The 19,934-nt window shown below is 43.0% G+C and overlaps 1 protein-coding gene across 1 annotated transcript; it reads left to right on the top strand.

Annotated features, from left to right (window-relative positions):
* Positions 1-12,208: 12,208 nt before the first annotated feature.
* On the top strand, positions 12,209-19,233 carry Krt39 (keratin 39). Its single transcript, XM_057775551.1, has 7 exons — positions 12,209-12,640; positions 13,849-13,931; positions 14,536-14,692; positions 15,322-15,483; positions 15,587-15,712; positions 16,935-17,155; positions 18,987-19,233. The coding sequence occupies exons 1-7, from the start codon at positions 12,209-12,211 to the stop codon at positions 19,231-19,233; spliced, it is 1,428 nt and encodes a 475-aa protein (XP_057631534.1).
* Positions 19,234-19,934: the final 701 nt, after the last annotated feature.

Genomic DNA, 19,934 nt, shown 5'->3' with positions numbered 1-19,934 from the left:
ATTTAGAGGGCAGGCTGATAACATATCCACTTAGCAAAATAACGGCAGTAGATATGCAAGCTAACCAGCAGGGGTAAAGCTTCTGGTCAGTACCAACACGATTTCTCTATGACCTGTGACCATAGGGTCTTAGTGTCTTTGGCAATAGGATTTTATCATTAAGTCCTGAGAAACCCTGAGATTCTATAAGAAATGACTATAATATGCTGGAAAGTGGAAGAAGGCAAACCATCTGAAGATTAGACGCTCAAAAAATGACTTTGAGGTGGGACCCCCAGATTTCCTTTTTGCCTCTTTTATCCCAAAGCAGGAGCTGGGCATGGGGGTCAACATCCCGGTAACATCAAGAAGTATAAACCAGAAAACAATGTCTCACCAGACACCTTGAGCTCTCTGGATAAAGAACCAGAAAGGGACCACCTAGAAAGATATAAAACCTTTAGATACTAGCCACTCAGCCCAAACAAATGCCACAGGGACAGAAGATCATTTTGTCTGTCACCATGCCCACCAGGAAAGGCCAAGTGAAAAATTCAGACTTCTGTCTTTTCCAGGCCACTAAGGCCACTGGAGTCCCCACTGGAGTGAAGTCAGAGAAAGCTAAGGAAGGGGACCAGTGCTTTCATTCTCACTGGGTGATACTGAAACCTTCTCCTAACACAGTGAAGACTATGTAGTGAACTTGGGCGTGATGCCTCATTCTAGCTGTGAGAAATCTTCTGCAGGGCTGATATCCAAGGAAGCCTGGAGATAAGCAACAACAAGGGCACACAGGAAGCAATAATAAGATGCTATCCCACCCAACCAGGTAGTACCTGGGAAAGGAGCCTGAAATCTCAGCCTTCTGGCACTAAGGAAGAGACTTCCCATTGGGTGTTAAAATAGGAAGTGGAGAACCCGGGACTCCACGCTTCTTTGGCAGCATGAGATAGTATCTCCCTTTGCTTTCAAAATGATGTCAGGGAGACCTGTTTGAACAAGATTGAAATGACAGCCAGAGTCTCACAATATAATATCCCAATGTTCCTGTGTCTATCAAAATTTTTTCATCATTTCAGAAGCCAGGAAAATGTCAACTCAAGTGAAAAAGTGCAAACAATAGATTCCAAGGTGCCCCTAGAGATGCTAGAATAGGCTAATGAGGGATTCAATGACATCATCATAGAAATGCTTCCATGACTGTGTTCAGACTAGCTTCTTCAACCAATGAAACACACAGCAGGGGCTCAGCGAAGGCGTCAGGAAGAGCAAGAGAAAATTTCAGAACTGAAAAATGCCATCAGTCCAACATGTGACTCCCTGGATAGGCTTTGCAACAGAACTTCGTTGGTGTGCCAAAAAGAAAAGAGAAGAAAATCTGATCACAGGGCCGGGCGGTGGCGCACACCTTTAATCCCAGCACTCGGGAGGCAGAGGCAGGAGGATCTCTGTGAGTTTGAGACCAGCCTGGTCTACAAGAGCTAGTTCCAGGACAGGCTCCAAAACTATGGAGAAACCCTGTCTCGAAAAACCAAAAGAAAAGAAAATCTGATCACAGAACAGGGAAACACCAACCAGCCTGAACAACAAAGAGAAATTAATCCAGAAACCACGGAGCATTCTGGGGAGCTTTGGGACTAGATCAGAAGGGCTAAGCTTCATATCCCCCATCTCAAGGAGGGGAAGGAAAGTGGATGGCAAAGTGTATTTGGAGAAATAAAGGCTGAAACTGTCCCACATTTTACAAAAGTCAAACAAATAGACTCAGGAAGATACACCAACATCCTAAAGGATAGATTTAGAAGCAAGAGTTCACGCGTGATATACGATGACAAACTTCTGAATACCAAAGAGCAAGTGTTGAAATAAGACCTACTGAAAGAAAAACTGTTTAAACGATGGTAGATTTGACACCATAAACCATTGTGCAAGTTTTTTACATGGAGATGAACACCTGAGAGGAACAGCTTAAAGATTTATTTCTTTTTTTTTTTTTTTTTTTTTTTTTGGTTTTTCGAGACAGGGTTTCTCTGTGGTTTTGGAGCCTGTCCTGGAACTAGCTCTGTAGACCAGGCTGGTCTCGAACTCACAGAGATCCACCTACCTCTGCCTCCCAAGTGCTGGGATTAAAGGCGTGCGCCACCACCGCCCATGGTTTCAGGGTTCCAGTCCATGGCCAGTTGGGTCCATTGGGCCAGTAAGCCAGGCTGAGTGTGCAGCAGAGAATGGTCAACTCATAGTGACCAAGAAGTGGAGAGACAAACAGGAAGATGTACACCACCTCCAGTGACTTCCTGCAACCCGACCCTTCCTACCTCTTCAGGCTTCCCCCACCCCTCAAAATCTTGGCAACCCATGGAGACCAAGCCCTCAACACCTGAGTCTCTGGGGGACACTGCATATTCAAATCACTACAACCATGGAGGCCAGTAGGAAAAGGCACAATTTTTTTTCAGATGCTAAAAGTAAAGAAATTTTCAACACGTATGTATTTCTTATATTTATGTGTTTATATATTCGCTCAGAAGATGACCACTTTAGAGGCTGGGAATGGAGCACGGTGAATAGAGAACTTGACTTGCATGCCCAAAGCTCTGGATTTGATGACAATACTGGACTTGGTGGTGCATGCCTAGAATCCTGACCCTCCGGGAGTGGACAAAGGAAGGCTCCAGAGATCACATCTACTGTAACTACAGAGAAAGTATAAAGCCAGCCTGTATATCCAGTTGTAGCAACATATATGTGTGTCTGTCTATATGTATGTATGTATACATATATATATATGTTATTAATTTACATTAAGTGTACAAATTAGTGGGTCTCCTTGTAACATTTTCACGCAGAGAGACAATGTATTTTGATCACACTCAACACCCTTACTGACCCTTACACCCTCCCCCAGGTCCCTTTCCTCTTCCCAGATTGCTCTCTGTTGACTTTCATGTCTATTTATTTCTAGATTCCGTGCACTTATGAAAGAAACACGATCCACACCCCCAACCCCGAGACTGACTTATTTTGCTACCATGGTGATCTCTAACTCCACCCCTTTTCCTGCAAATGACAGCATTTAGGAGATTGCACAGAACTAAGATGGCCCAATGCTTTGATGTTAATTTCCTGATTTTACATCTGCAGTCTAATTAAATAAGATGTAAGTACCGGGGCAGCAGAGTTCCCAGGTCCTTGGTGTGTCTTCCTCCTAACTTCCTGTACATATAAAATGAATTATCTCAAAATCTAAAATTTTTAGAAAAACTCAGTAACAGCTAAAGGATAATTCCTCAGTTTTTCTAGTTCTCTTTTGAACACTCATTAAAAATATACTAATAGCAGTTAACATAGGTTTAAGGTAAAATCAAATTTCAGACCGAAAACTTTATATCAAACGTATTTAGACGACACAGCTCTTCTAACAATAAAAAGTAGTGAAAATACCTAAAATGCTTTCCAGACAAATTAACATCGGATGATAAAACTGGTAAGAAACACAAAGCGCAATGCTAGAAAATTGCAAACTATAGCCATTTGGAATGTTCTAGTAGATAAGTGTCTTCACAGGTTGTTTGGCTATCACCTGCCTATTCTCTGTCTTCACCATACTTTTGTTTCAGCTGTAAGATTATAATATATAGAGTATTATTATTATTATTATTATTATTTGCATCAGGTTATTATTTTTTAATTTCCATGTGTGTGGAGGCACACATGTGTGCAGGTACACGTGTGTGTGTGTGTGTGTGTGTGTGCACAAGAGCGCACTGAAACCTGGGGTTGATGTCAGGAGCCATCCTCGATCGATCTTCCACCTTATTCATTGAGACAAGTTCTCTCAATCAAATCCAGATCTCATCAATATGGCTACTATTGCTAGCCTGCTTGCTCTGGGGAATCCTTTCACTGCTTTCTCAGTCTTGAATTACAGGCAGGCTGCCCCACCCACTTGGCATTTACATGGATTCTGAGGGAGTCCTGATGGTTGCATGGCAAGCATTTAACCACTGAGACATCTGTCCAACCCCTGAATCAAGTTTTTGAAACATCTTTCATTCAGCTTCTGAAAGAGTGGACGTCTTGCCTGCCAACGCCACCTTCTGCGCTGCCCACTGCGTCTGGGTTCTCCAGCTCAGCAAGATATTATTATTATTATTATTATTATTATTATTATTATTATTATTATTATTATTTTGGTTTTTCGAGACAGGGTTTCTCTGTAGCTTTGGTGCCTGAGAGTATTATTTATATGTAGTTAATTTCAATATATCTTAAATAATGTATTTTTATTTATCATATATGTTTATTTCTGTTTGTTTAACATTTTTCTCAGTACCTATAAACACTTCTTGGAGAGCTGTATGAGTTTCCCATTAGAAAGCTAGTCACAGCTAACTCCCACCATGCAGGACAATCGTATGGTCAGAAAATCTGTTTGTCTTTGGAAAATTAGAGGCTGTCTGTAGCCTGGGCCATGTAAAATCAAAGCAGGAAAGTCTTTATCATGGGTGGTCACTTGGGGGGCCCCACCCAGTGACCTTTAGGAACTCAGAGCCCTTGGCATAGTATTAAACTGGCATTATTCTAATGGTTAGCCCCAAATCTAACCTTTTTTTTAATGCCCCACCCACCCCACCATTTACAAATGGTGTTAGGGTTGGAGAGTCGAGCTTTTTTGGCGATAGCCCACTTGCGCAGGCCGAATGGCCATTCCTTTCTCACTCCCCACAGTGATTTAAAATCTCTAAAATTGTAAGACCATTTTATCTTACTTCACAGCCATATTATAATTACATTTGTATAGCAACTCAAATATGCTTTTTAATACCAAAAAATTATAAGCCAATATTTATGACTGACACGAATCCAGATCATTATGCACTCTCCAACTCACCCCACAATAAATTAATTGATGCCAATGGTGCTGATGCTGCTGATGATGTTGCTGCTGCTACTGATGATGCTGATAATGATGGTGATAAACCAAGAGCAAATTCTACACAAAGTGCAGGGATGTCAGTCCTGGGAGCCTTCACATCTCAAAACAGTGCTGAGGGGCCTTTCTCCACCGCATTTCAGCACTGCACACGTGCACATTACGCAGTAGGTGTTCGGGATTGTCAATTAATTAATTAAAATTAATTAATTGATAATTAATAAAAATTTACCCAGTGAAATGTCGAAGGTTCCTCATTTTTGTTAAGAATATAATGTTTCCATAGCATTAGTAATTTATTTAACAGCATGCCTATAATTTTAATACTTAATGTTACATAAAAATTATGGCAACCTCTCATCTGTAAGCACTCACACACACACCCTTGCAGTCTATGGTCCATAGCAGCACACCAGAAGGACTCTAATGAAGAACAGTGGCCTTGAACCTCAGCTGTAAAAAGTATTCATGAGTCTGGCGGTGGTGGCGCACGCCTTTAATCCCAGGCAGAGGCAGGCGGATCTCTGAGAGTTCAAGGCCAGCCTGGTCTACAAGAGCTAGTTCCATTATCGAAAATCAGGTGTTCATAGGTTTGTGGGCTAAAGTCAGGGTCTTCTATTCTATTCCATTGGTCGACTTCTCTGTTTTTATGCCAGTACCAAGCCGTTTTCAGTACTGTAGCTCTATAATAGAGTTTGAAGTCAGGGATGGTAATGCCTCCAGACGATCCTTTATTGTATAAGATTGTTTTGGCTATCCTGGGTTTCATCCCCCTGAATATTAACCTTCATCAGGCGATGAAAGAAGAGAGAGACAGAGACCAACATTGGAGCACTGGACTGAAGTCTCACGATCCAAAGGAGGAACAGAAGGAGAGTGAGCACGAGCAAGGAACTCAGGACTGCGAGGGGTGCACCCACACACGGAGGCAATGGGGATGGTCTATCGGGAACTCACCAAGGCCAGCTGGCCGGGGACTGAAAAAGCATGGGACAAAACCGGTCTCGCTGAACATAATGGACAATGAGGACTACTGAGAACTGAAGAACAATGGCAATGGGTCCTTGATCCTATTGCACGTAATGGCTTTGTGGGAGCCCAGGTAGTTTGGATGCTCACCTTAATAGACCTGGATGGAGGTGGGTGGTCCTTGGACCTCCCACAGGGCAGAGAAACCTGCTTGCTCTTTGGGCTGAGGAGGAAGGAAGACTTGATTGGGGGAGGGGGAGGGAATGGGAGGTGGTGGCGGGGAAGAGGCAGAAATCTTTAATAATTAAATAAATTAATTAATTAAAAAAAAAAAAGAGCTAGTTCCAGGACAGGCTCCAAAGCTACAGAGAAACCCTGCCTCGAAAAACTAAAAAAAAAAAATAAAAAAAAGAAAAGTATTCATGACTTGTGGAGAACTCATGACTGAGTTCCTCTCAGTGTGTATTCAGGACAGTCAGGTCTTACTTCACAGCGGGAGTTATGTTTGAATAATACGTTGCTAGGCAATAGTTTTCATTTTGTGAACATCAGAGTGTAGTTATGCAAACTTTGGTGACTGGCCAGTCAGGCCTCTTGAGGTAATAAAAAATCTGGGAAACATAAGCTAAACGGGGCTGCTGCTATGGAACACGACATCCTACTTTATGGGAGTTTCGCAGTTGTTCTGCCTTTGAGACATTGTATAGCCATGTAGCCCAGGCTCTCCTCAGACTCACAATCCTCCCACGTTAGCCACCCAAGTGATGGAATTACAAGCATGTACCATCACTCCTGGCGAGCATAAAGCTTTATAGTAAGCTGTTCTATATATAGAAAGAATGTATTCTAAAACGATCATTAAAGAAACAGAATAGTAAATTGGTGACCCAGTGAATAGCTTATAATCATGCCCTACATAGACTCGAGTGTGCTATAATGCTGATAGCACCGTCGGCTTGCCCAGCGTCAGCACAAACACTGCATAGGACATCACAGTGGCCACGGTGTCACGGGGTGATGGGAATTTTTTAGTTTCAAGGTACTATGATCCCATCTTCGTCTGTACCGTCCATTGCTAACTGATAATATTTTTTATTGAAGACACGATTGTGTTTGCAATTCGAGGAGCCCTTACTGGCTCTACAGAAGGAGCAAGGCCCTGCTGAGCCCTCAGCTACCCACCGCAGGCTGACTGTTAAGCCATCTTCCTTGGTCCTGCACAGCCCCACACCCAGAGGTCTCTGCGCAGAACACAGCTGTGAAGACAATGCCTGCCATTTCTCTCTCTCAGCTTTGCTCTTACAGGAGAGATGTTGGACGTAAACTTTACTACTTTAAAACCCCAAAATTATAAGACTGAAAGAAGAGAAAACACATAGAAGCCCAGAACTTGGAACATACTTCAGGATCTTGACTTCGGGTCTGGATAGATGGCTCAGTGGTTAAGAGCACTTGTTGCTCTTTCTGAGGATGGGGGCTTGGTTTCCAGCACCCACATGGTGGCCCACAACCACCTGTAACTCCAATTCCAGGAGATCCAATGCCCCCTTCTGTCCTCTCTGGGCACCAGGCACATACACGTTGCACAGACATGCATGCAGGAAGAATACTTGTGATTTTAAAAAAATCAAAGATTTGATAACATTTTGTCTGACTGTCATAGGATGGGAATGTTCATCTTCCCTTGCACCCCATAGAGGAGAAAAGCTAAGCTGCTCTTTGGGATAAATGGAATATTTAAGTGTGATGTTAACAAGCCAAAGCTTTAATAATAGGCAAAGACTGCTCACCACACAGAGAACATTTTTAAATGTAGATTGGACTCCATTGCCCTTAAAACATTTTATGGATGAAAACAAATAGCTAAGAAAATTAAGAAGTCATAGACTGAGTGAAAACATTCCCTCCTTGTTCATTTCTTATTAAATATAAAGTACAATATATTACATTTTAAATACATAATACATAAACATATTATATATGTTCTGAATTTCTCATTTAGTGTTTTTATAATGAAATTCTATTCTCTCTAGAAGTGAAACAAAGACTTAATATATCAACATTATATATAAACACATACTTGTATTTTGAATTTGTACATGTATCAGTATCTTCTGGCAAAATCCCTTTCCTAGGACATCTAGCTAGGCTCCCAAGAGAAAGGACTATATGCACACACAGAGAAGCCTTGGTCAAAACATCTCACAAAGGCTATATTTTTAATAGAAGGAAAATAAAAATATTCCAGCTGTTCTCACAGAGCACCATCTAAGCTGAGGCAGGAGAATAGTAGGCAGCAGCAATAATGAGTTATCAGAGCACGGATGAATCTCGGATACCTGATGAGATGAAGATCTCAGGGACAAGGAAGTATAAACAATATGATTATATTTATATAAACCTCAAGAACACACAAGGCTTGCCTACAGTGTTGAGTATCTGATGTAGGGGCCACTGTGACTGGGGTGATTTAGCAGGAAAAAAAAAACCAGAAAGGAAGTTACAAGGCTGGTGTCTGCTGTTTTATCTCTTAATCTGGGTGATGATTGTGGGAGTGTGTGTGTGTGTGTGTTTAAACCTCTGGGGGCTATAAAATTATAATCTGTGTTGCAACCGTACACATGAACATTCACTACTTTTCTCATACATTCAAATTCCAAATAGATCAAGATTTCAAATATGAAATGTAAGTCACAAACAGGCTAAAAAGAAAATGAAGAATTCACCTAACACTTCAGAACAAGGAAGGGCTTTGTAAGAGCAACTCAAAATTAAGAACCTATAAGATATTGATAAGCTTGACTTTAACATTTGAGTCATTTCATAATCTCAAAGTTGTGTAAAGTCCAGAAGGAGACACATAGCAGTGCGAACAGTAGCTTTCTTTCGCAATCTGTAGATCGGCACGATAGCTTCTTTCTTTTAATGTGCTTTTATATAAAGTCCACAAATTGATTTGTTACTTTCAGGACCAAAATAGGAAAGTCTGGAAATTATCGCTTCTCTTCATCTTACTGCTTCTCTCCTTGCAAGCCGATTCTCTCATGACTCATTTCCTTATTTTGCGCAATCAGACGGATTCCCCTTTGATTCCTGCAAAGCCGCAATCCATCCATTAACTCCTACTCTGGACTCTTCCATATCTTAGTTATTACGTGGTCAGTTTTCCTTTCCCTGTAAGCACGTGTGTTTTCCACCCATGAAATCCCTCTTCCTCATAGTTCTGAAGCTCTTCTTCCACAGAGGCGCCGGCTGCCCTCTTTTCATTGTCAAAGAACAGTGGGGATTTGCCACTGTCAGTTTTCCACCGCCCGCTCATTTTTTTTCATTTTCAGCATTCTGGCTATGCCATGGCTAGTCTACATAACCTATCTTGATGCGTTTCTTTATCAGTCTTGAGACAGTCAACAAGCAAAATTTTGGGGACTCTTAAGATAGCCAACAAACACAATAGTTTAACATGCAGAACTTTTTAATGATTCCTGTGGAACAAATTCAAGTTTTTGGTTGCCTGGCAATAGTTGCCTGGATGCCCTTGACCTAGCCAGCCTTGTCCTGTAGTTCCTCTTCATTCTACCTAGGCTGGATCCTCAGTCATCTTCTACGCTCTTCCTGCCTAGTCCCTCCACTGAGTTTTACTGTTGGGAATTTCTGCCATTTTCCTTTATCTGTGTGTTTCATGTCTGCCCCTTGGGAGACTGCACTCATCGTCTCTGCATGATGATCCAGAATTGTCCCCAGAGAGTGGCTGACAGTCTAAGTGACTTCAGTATTTTCTCCATTGGTTTTAAACATTCTGATTATCGCATACTAAATCCAAATCTGCTTGGGACTCTTTTCACAGGCTGTCCAGTCTATTGCATTGGTCTGACTAGTCACACGTCAACAACATGCTATTTTAAGTATTAAAGTTTTGCATTTTATTGTAATATCTTGAAAGGACTATTTCTGTTTCCCTGACTGATGTCTCTCATAAATCTTCAAAATATCATTATCTGGTTGAGAACAAAAACATTTATTTTTGAGAGGATCTGAATACATTTTTGGTATGTGAATTAAATGAACACAGACACAGCTGAGATTTTATTTAGTGGTGTAAACTGTGTTTTCATCCAAGAGCACGACATACCTTCCTTTTTATTCTGGTTTTCTGTCCTTAGCTGAAGTTAAACATGCTGTTCATGCAAATATTGTACCTTTGAAACAAAATGGATTACTATAATTTTATGTTGGCTGCTACTATTCAGAACTATGGGGTTCCTTGCAAATGTGGCCATCACCTAACCTTGGAGCCTGTTATCTATTATGCTACGTGGGAAAAGGGACATAAAGTCACTAATTATCTGATTATGCTGGATTATTTGGGTGGTCCCACTGTACTCACAGGGTCCTTAAATGGGTCAGAGAGGTGGAAGCTGTGCCAGAGTGGTGTGATGTTAGCAAAACTCAAGGGTCCCTTTTGGTTTTGAAGCTGGAAGAGAACCACAGACCAAGGATGTTATATTCATCAGATTTCCATCACGTATGTGAACCACCTTGAAGGAGGAAACGTTTGTTTTGGCTCATTCTTATACAGGTTGCAGACCATAGTGAGTTGTCTCGCTGTGGAGCACATCACAATGGAAGTGTTTGGTGGAGGAGCCTGCCTGATTCATGGCAGCCAGGAGGAAAGGGAGTGTGCTGGTTCGTTTTTGACACCCAAACAGCTATTGTCATCTAAAAAGAGAGAACCTCAACCGAAGTGCCTCTGTCAGATAGACCTGTAGGCATGTCTGGTGCTCATTTTCTTGATTAGTGATTGATATGGAAGGGTCCATCCTTCTGTGGGCAGTGCCACTCCTGGGCAGGTGATCCTGAGAGGTATAAGAAAGGCAGCTTACCGTGAACCCAGAGAACACGACAGTAAGCAGTGTTCCTCCATGGCCTCTGTTTCGGTTCAGACCTCCAGGTTCTGGCTTGAGTTCCCGGCCTGACTTCCCTTCATGATAGACTGTAAGATGTAGGATGAAGCCAGGCATGGTGGAGCACACCTTTAATCAGGAGGCAGAGGCAGGCAGATGTCTGGAAGTTCGAGGCCAGCCTAGTCTACAAGAGCTGGTTCCAAGGCAGGCTCCAAAGCTACAGAGAAACTCTGTCTCAAAGAAACAGAAAACAAAACAAAAATAAATAAGATAAACCCTTTCTTTATCAACTTTGCTTCTGGTTGTGGTGTTTCCCATGGCAATAGGAGGCAAACTAGGGCAGAAAGGACAGCGCTAGGGCCCAAGATCTCCTCCACAGACATACCCTCATTGATCTAACTTCCTCCCTACCTCCTAAAGATTTACCATCTCCCCATAGCAACCATATTGATTGACCAAGCCAATGACACATGGACCTTTAAGTGACATTAATCCAAGCATATCAGGTGTGAGTCATGTCTAGAAGGTGGGAAAAGTGAGAAAACCATTCTCTCTTACAGCCTCCATGAAACACCGGAATCAAGTAACTTCTTAGAAATGATGAAAGTGCTGTTTTCCTCAGGAAGAACACGCCTGCCTTCAACATCAAATCAAGCCCAACAGAATTCATGTAACATGTAAACACTGAGCAATAAAACTGTTATAAAATATGGGCTGTAGGCAATCAAAAAATTCTCAGTGTCTTTCCTAAGAAGCACCTTGTTAAACTTGAAGCTTATCAGGAAAGCTCTTAACATAATCCCAGCAACTGGACCTGCAGAGTCCTGTTTGAACATTTTAATCCATATTCACCATGTCTGAGTGATAAAAATAGGGAACTGAGCTGTTCAGATCAAAACCAAAGTGAAATGCTGGTTTCCGAGTTCTCCAATAATTATCAGATGTTAATAGTTTCCCTTTTCTAAAGAAGAAAGGAAAAGAGGGTTGCACTCATTCCTGGTGAGGCTGAATGTCAGCTAGAGAGGTCAACAAGGATTTAAAGATCGTAACACACTCACGTCTGTTTCATAAGGGCTGCTGGGAAGAGCGTGAGGGCAGCTCCTTTTGAAGACCCAACGTGAAGCTCTGGGCCCAATGACAAGCAGTAGTTGCGATGGGTAATAACTTAGTAACCACCTAAACGCACATTTTTATGAGACAAGTAACTCTTCCCAGGCGAGTAAAAAGCAGATTAATGAGATGTTCCTGTGGGGTTCGACATAAACATTAGAAAGGAAAACACCCCACCTCTGGTGTCACCACCTGGAAGGAAGGCTATATAAGCACTTCAAAGAAGAAAAGCCATAGGCTTGGCATTTAGGACCAGTTGAGGGTGCTTCGGGTGGTGACCACAAACTCTAAGACAACCCGAAGCTGGACACACATCATGGATACCACGGGCTCCACAGTCACGATTTCTTCTTCAGCTGCCTCCCCAAACTGCCCTGGGAATACAAATTTTCTGACCAGTTCTTCTGACAACAGCTGTTGCCATGGTGGCCAAAGAACTCCCCAGGGCCAGGGCTGTCGACGCACCCCTTGCCTTTATCGCACCCCTAACTACTTGATAAGAGTCTATGACTTCCATCCCTGTCTGGAAGACTACGGCTGGTGCGGGGACGGTATTAATAGCCACGAGAAAGAGACCATGCAGATTCTGAACGAACGCCTCGCTAGCTACCTGGAAAAGGTGCGGATGCTGGAAGGGGAGAACTCGGAACTAGAAGATAAGATCCAGAAGGAGTGTGGCAAGGCCCTCCCTGTTCTGTGCCCCGACTACCTATCCTATTACACCACCATCGAGGGCCTGCAGCAGAAGGTAATAACCCGGCAGAGTGCTGAATCAAACTATGAGTTAATGGTCTCTAAACCGTGGTTATCTGTTAGATTTTAGTCCTTCTAGAAACTTCAATGCTGATATGTTTTTTTGGTTTTTTTTTTTTTTTGGTTTTTTTTTTTTTTTTTTTTGGTTTTTCGAGACAGGGTTTCTCTGTGGTTTTGGAGCCTGTCCTGGAACTAGCTCTTGTAGATCGGACTGGTCTCGAACTCACAGAGATCCGCCTGCCTCTGCCTCCCGAGTGCTGGGATTAAAGGCGTGCGCCACCACCGCCCGGCTGCTGATATGTTTTTAAGAATGGGAAAAAAAAGAGGTTAACTGTTGTGGTACATGCCTTTAATCCCAGCACTTGGGAGGCAGAGGCAGGTGGTTCTCTGAGTTCGAAGTCAACCTGGTCTAAAGAGTGAGTTCCAGGACAGTCAGAGCTTCACAGGGAACCCTGTCTGGAAAAACCAAAATAAATGAGGAAGGAAAGAAGGAAGGAAGGAGGGAAGGAGAGAGGAAGAGAGAGTGGGAAGGAGGGAGGGAGGGAGGGAAGAAAAGAAGGAAAGAAGGAATTCCTTCAGTGAAATTCATCTTGAGATAATACGTATGTGTTCTATATCTTTTTTTATTGTGTGTTCTGCCATTTTATAACTCAGGATTGAAAGCTAATAAGATTTCAATGGTCATATCTTAAACAAAAATAAGAGAACAGGGCTCTGAGAAGTTATTTTGCTTTTTAAAGTCTCCAAATAGTTTTAGCTGTTTATCTGGTTACTGCTTTACTGGGACCTTTAATATCCATCTTGTCATCTTCACGGTATTTAAATAGTGTGTCTCTATACCAGACCTCAGTTTCCTGCCCAGTGCTTGCTGCTACACACCTGGGTTTGCTCAATTCTTATTTTTTTTCAACAAATGTTTACTGAACACCAACAAAAATGTTCCAGCCACCATTCTAGACTCTGAGAAAATATGCCTCGACTCTTTGCTTTTTAGTATGTTATAGTAATGGGGAAAAATCAGAAAAGAGGGCAATATTTTCATTAAAAAAAAAACAACATACACAGTATTTTTCACGTCTTTTAAGCATCTCTCAGAAGATTCAGGAGAATTCTAACTAGTCTTCTGCTAACTGGAGCACACCTTTCTTAAAGTAGGGGATCTTGGTGTTGGTCTCATTTGTGTGTTCAATCTCTTAATTCTAGATCTTGTGTACCAAGGCTGAGAATTCCAGACTGGTCTCACAAATTGACAACACCAAACTGGCTGCAGATGACTTGAGAGCCAAGTAAGCCTGCCCAGCACTGTCGCCGGTGATAGGGTTCACCCCGAGTCTGACTTAAACATTCCCCGTGAGGCTGTCCCTGCATCCACTAAGCCATAGCCTATCAGCACCAACCCAGAAAAGACCTTCAGATTCAACTGATTGAGATTAACAGCCCTCACACTGTACACAGCACCTGCAGGGATGGCATGCAGCCCCATAGGATTGCCCTCAGGGAGACAGGTAGGGCCAATAGCTCGCAATCTTGTTCCAGGCAAGAAAACCTTGGTATAATGAGGAAGGAACCTACACAAAAGTTTGTAATATGAGACAAAGCCAAAAATACAAACCAAGCTTCGTGAATCCAAACCCAATGGTTTTCTTACACTGTGTCGCCTTTGGGAGCAAAGGAAAGAAAATAAACTCCCTCTGTCTCAAAGGGCAGCAAAGTGGCACCACTCTGGCAGACTAAGTCATGATATGGATCAAATGGTTTCGCTTCTAAAAGGAACAAAGTCTCCCATAGAGACACACTCAGTGAGCGTCCCAAAGGAGAATGAAGCCGGAAGTTCTGCTGAGCTTGTATGTCTGCTTTCTAATGCCTTTTTTGTCTTTCTGGCCTTTAAAGCTACGAAGCTGAGTTATCCATCCGCCAGCTCGTGGAAGCCGATGCCAAGAGCCTGAAGCAGATCTTGGATGTGCTGACTCTGAGCAAGGCTGACCTAGAGGCACGAGTCCAGTCTCTGACAGAGGAACTTCTGTGTCTCAAAACCAACCATGAAGAGGTGAGAAAAAGGCCAAGAGTCAGCACAAGTTAACCCCTACATTTAACATCAGTTTCTCTGAGTTGTGTATAACAAAGTGTATCACCACTAGACATGCCTCCATTTCTTAGCCATGGTATACTGTTACGGCCCATACCATCAGCTTACTATCCTACATCTAATGCCACGTGGGTAGAATATTCTCCATCATCCCAATTTTCTCATCTTCACCAGCTTTTGTAGAAATCCTTGAACAGACTTCTGCCACCTCCTTTTGGAAAAAGCCCATTCTGGCACAAGCCAGTTCTGGCACAAGTTCATACGGGCACCACGGAGATGGTAGTCTTTCCATACAAAGCCCACCTCCGTGTTACTGTCCCCATTTTTCATCTCTAGCAATGATCTTAAAATTTATGAAACTCTGATCTTGTTAGTCACAAGATCTTTTTCTGCACATATTTGTGCACGGAGTCATACCTGAAATCATTGTAGGGTACCTCAATAACACCTATAAATCATGGGCCCCTTTGTTGTGAGCTGTTTTCCAGACCCAATTAAACTAAATTATTTCTGTCAGATTGAAACAAAAAACACGGTGAGGAAGGGTCATCTATTCACTAAACAACTTCACATTCTTTCTCTCTCCATAGGAAATCAATTCCTTACAGTGCCAGCTCGGGGACAGAGTCAACATTGAAGTAACAGCTGCCCCTGCTGTTGACCTGAATCAGATTCTACAAGAAATGAGATGTCGGTACGAGTCCATTGTGGAGACAAACCGTAAAGATGTAGAACAGTGGTTCAATACACAGGTAAGGGGAGAGCAAACAAGTCAAAAACAATACGCTGACATTTCTAGGAGTCAGTCTGCGAGTCCTGCTTCCTTGCAAAATGCCTGGAATCTTTGTGTTTCAGATGGAGGAACTGAACCAACAAGTAGTGACCAGCTCTCAACAACAGCAATGCTGCCAGAAGGACATCATAGAACTGAGACGTACCATGAATGCCCTCGAGGTTGAACTGCAGGCCCAGCACCGAATGGTACCCAGGAGGTTTTACCAAGCCTAACCTTACACTGGTGGCAACGGTCCCTGATGTCTGAGTGCTCCACTATTTCTCAGGCTGTGTCCTTGTCGGTTAAAGGGTCTATGGCTAGAAAAGACCTGCATGGTCAAGTCAGTTCTGGAAATGTTGGGTGAAATGAAGGCTAGCCTCTCCACAAGCTAGCCTGCAAGGTGGCTCACACCATGGATCTCCAAGGAGATATGCTGCATTCAGCATTCCAGAACTTATTTGACTGTGAAAACTCTTTCTCCCCCAGGGGTGTGTCATAGTGATCATGACCCACGGAAAACCCATTTGGAAATACCAGCAGAGCACTGGATTTATTTTACGCAAGGCATTACTATAAAGTAGCATATTGGAATTCGGAAACAAGGTTCTGAAAGACACGGTGTAAATCATTAGCCAACTTTACTGATGAGGTCCCAGAACATGGGAGACTTTCCCAAGCCAGATCCACACCTAGTTCATGGATAGAAACGCTGAGATTGAAAAGCAGTGAGTGACCTTCTCAAAGTCACCAAAAAATTGAGTTCGGATCAGATCCCAGAACCAGCACCACCTCTGCTTCCTAAGACTGTGTCTCTGAAATAAGATAGTGCTCAGATGTCCTCTAGGAGGGGCATTGAGAAAACCTTGCCACAGGTTTCATGCCCTAGTAGTCCGGTGATGTTGGCCAACTCACTGAACGTAATTTTTCTCATCTATAAAAACTCAGATAATCATATGAATAACCAGGGTTATTAAAACCTAAAATCGCACCATTATCTTACAAGAAAGAACTTGACGCATTCGAATTCCGACATTCATGTTTTACTTAGAAAGGAACTGACCCACTGAGGGAAATGCCTATAGGTAAACATTGCTCACTTCCTTTGAAAGACTCAGATGCTGGCTGAATGACGTGTCCTGGTATGATTTTAATGCCTGAGCTTCAGTAAAGTGAGGCAGATTTTTTTTCCTCTCTCACCAAAGAGTAAGAGATTAAGTGGCAAAGGGTAGGGGTAAAAATGAGAGGATAAAGGAAAGCAATATTATCATTTTTATCTTGGAGGTATTTGGCTAGGATGTGATTGATAAAGGACTCAGAGAGCCATTAACATGGTCACAAAGAAACTATTGTTTAAAATGGCCTTAACAATAACCTTAAGGGAATTTGAAGAGCGTCATCTTTTGAATTTATCTTCCACCCCTCCCACAGAGAGATTCCCAGGAATGTATCCTCACTGAGACGGAGGCCCGCTACACAACCCTGCTGGCCCAGATCCAGAGTCTGATCCATAACCTGGAAGCTCAGGTGGCAGATATCCGGAGTGCCCTGGAAAGACAGAACCAGGAATATGAAGTTCTGCTGGACACCAAATCCCGGCTGGAGTGTGAAATTGCCACCTACCGAAGCCTTCTGGAGAGCTTTGATGGCAGGTATGTAAAATTAAAACAATATACATGAGCAAGATACACACACATGCACACGTGCACGCACACTCACAAGCATGCACACATGCACACAGGTGGGGATGGGGGCAGGGCATTAGAGAACAATGCTTTGATCTCCTTGTCAATGATGAGAAAATCTGGAAGGTGATTATCAAATAGTCTCTAAAGACCTACAGTTGTAACCTAGTTCCAATTTGAGATGCAGGTAGAACTAAACTGGTTTGAAGAGCAACATACCGAATTAATTCTTTACAGGTTGCATCCTACTAAGACAGCAGTTCTTAACCTCTGGGTGGGCCGTGATCTCTTGGGGGCCAAACAACCTTTTCACAGGGGTCTCCCAAGAACTCAGAAATACCAAATATTTACAATAAGATTCATAACAGTAACAAAATTACAGTTATGAAACAGCAATAAAACCAATTTTATGGTTGGGGTCACCACGAGAGGAGGAATTGTGTTAAAGGGTCGTGACACCAGGACGGTTAGAACCATTAGTCAAAGATGAACATGGTTCTTTGCTGAAATAAGAAAGTACAACCCTGGGGCTGGAGAGATGGCTCAGCGGTTAAGAGCATTGCTTGCTCTTCCAAAGGTCCTGAGTTCAATTCCCAACAACCACATGGTGGCTCACAACCATCTGTAATGAGGTCTGGTGCCCTCTTCTGGCCTGCAAGCATACACACAGAAAGAATATTGTATAAATAATAAATAAATATTAAAAAAAAAAGAAAGAAAGTAAACCCTAGTCCCATATGAGACCACAGAGCTCAGGCTGAAACCCCCAACTCTGTCTAGATGTTGCCCTTCACCCCAACAGGAGCATGCTGGCATGTATGTTTCAGGATCCTTTCTTTTACAAATAAACTTTTTGTTTTGTTTTAATGATAAATAAGCCAACCTACCGACCCATAAAGAACTCAGCTAGCCCTGAGTTCTTTGAAGTAATACAGGCCAAATGAACCCCGCAAAAGCTTCATTAAAATTGCAAAGGATACGACAACCCCAAAAGAACCCGTCGCCTCTGCCCACTGTGCTCTCTTTATGGGCATGCGCACACCACACAAGTGCAAACGCTAAGTGGTGCTTTTTCTTTAAGGAACTAGAATATGCCAAAAGGCCACCAGTTGTCCAATAAAAATCACCTATTGTAAGAGTGTACTGCAAACTGCTGGCTAGTCCAATTTTCTAAAATCAAACAAACAACAACAACTTAGAGACACTCAGTGGGTACTCTGACACTTTCTGGTGATGTACTCAAGACTCCCCCATAAGTGGCATTCAGATCACCACTAACTGTATGAAAACTTTCCCCACCCGAGAAAATTATCTAGCTCGTCTCCATTTTCCAGATAGCAAGCCCCTCCACTTGCTGCGCGCCCGCGTTGATCTGCGAGTTTAGTTCCCATTATGGCCACTCCGCCCACGCAAAACTAAAGTTCAGGAGGGCTGACTGGTTCACCCAACATCGCCCACTAGCAAACAAGAGAGCAGAGCCCCGCCCCTGCCTTTGACTGCTGGTGCAGTGCGGTTGCCATGGGGCTAGTGGATAAGCTTCTCCCAGGTGATACTTCTCAAGCCAGGAGGCTGTCTTCCAAGAGATCTGCTCCGATTCTGGTTCTTCTACTAACCACAGCACAAAATGAATGAATAGGCATTTAGCAGTGCTTATTTTGAGTGACAAGTATCGAAAGCTTAACCACTCCCATCTTCTCCATAGCTAGTATTGGCCTTCCTTAATCACTGCTGAAATTCTGTTGTTGTTGTTGTTGTTGTTGTTGTTATTGTTATTGTTGCTGTTGCTGTTTCTACTTAGGCTTCCCTGTAACCCATGTGCCACCAAATGCGAGCCATCCCATCAGGCCAGAGCTATGGAGTGTTTCACCCCAGTTTATACACCATCTTCACTCCCTGGGATTCACAAACCCTGCCGTGCATCTGGACCCCCATCCCGGATCCTGGTTAAGATATGCACCCTCACCAAGGAGATCAAAGACGGGAAGGTCATTTCTTCTCACGAGCATGTGCAACCTTGTTATATCACCAGACTCGCCAAAGTTTAACATCCCAAGGTGATGAGAGTGACCCACATACATGAAAGAGAGGCCAGAGTATGCTCCTGTCCGAAAGGTTTAAGAAACCCCCAGTCCCTTAAGGTACTTAGTTTCTTACTACTACAGTGGGTCCCCATCTTTTATTCTTCTCCTTCCCTGAGTCGCTGCTACCAACATGATAATAAGGCACATTTCTCTGGAAGGATATTTTGCATTATCGCTGGGATGGGAACTGATTTAGCGAGTGCCCACAAAGACGTCCTACCTTGCTTGCCTACCCACGTGATGGATGGGCAGGTTTTTCTTTTGTTTACTCAAGCCTTGTTTATCTCTGTGCCTCCGTAGAGCCAGTCAGACAAGTTCTGGGATTGGTTTTGGCAATTGGCACGTGAAGGTAAAAAGCCACAGCCTTGCCTTCTAGATTCCTTCTTTGGATATAGAATGAAGCCAACACAGGAACAGAACAAATAAGGAAGACTCAAGAAGTCTTGTTTCCGGGAATGATGCAATGACAAGCCTGGACCCTGCTGACCTTTGCTACCTCAACCATTGTTTATCTGTACTAGTGCATATCCCCTCCACCAAAAGTAACTTTGGGGGTACTGGGGGCTTTCCTGCATGCTCTATGCTCTTCCCCCACCCTTACTTGTTTCATCCCAGGTGGGACTTAAATTTGCCATCTCCCTGCCTCTGCCTCCGGCATATCTGGG

Source organism: Chionomys nivalis, chromosome 7 (assembly GCF_950005125.1).
Source record: "Chionomys nivalis chromosome 7, mChiNiv1.1, whole genome shotgun sequence".
NCBI lineage: Eukaryota > Metazoa > Chordata > Mammalia > Rodentia > Cricetidae > Chionomys > Chionomys nivalis.
This window is presented reverse-complemented; position numbering and strand designations above follow the sequence as displayed.

Bases quoted from the DNA above. Each gene is read 5' to 3' on its own strand.
- Krt39 (XM_057775551.1), top strand. From the start codon at position 12,209: ATGGATACCACGGGCTCCACAGTCACGATTTCTTCTTCAGCTGCCTCC. The intron at 13,932-14,535 runs GTAAGCCTGCCC...TGGCCTTTAAAG, and splicing joins GCAGATGACTTGAGAGCCAA to CTACGAAGCTGAGTTATCCA. The intron at 14,693-15,321 runs GTGAGAAAAAGG...CTCTCTCCATAG, and splicing joins TCAAAACCAACCATGAAGAG to GAAATCAATTCCTTACAGTG.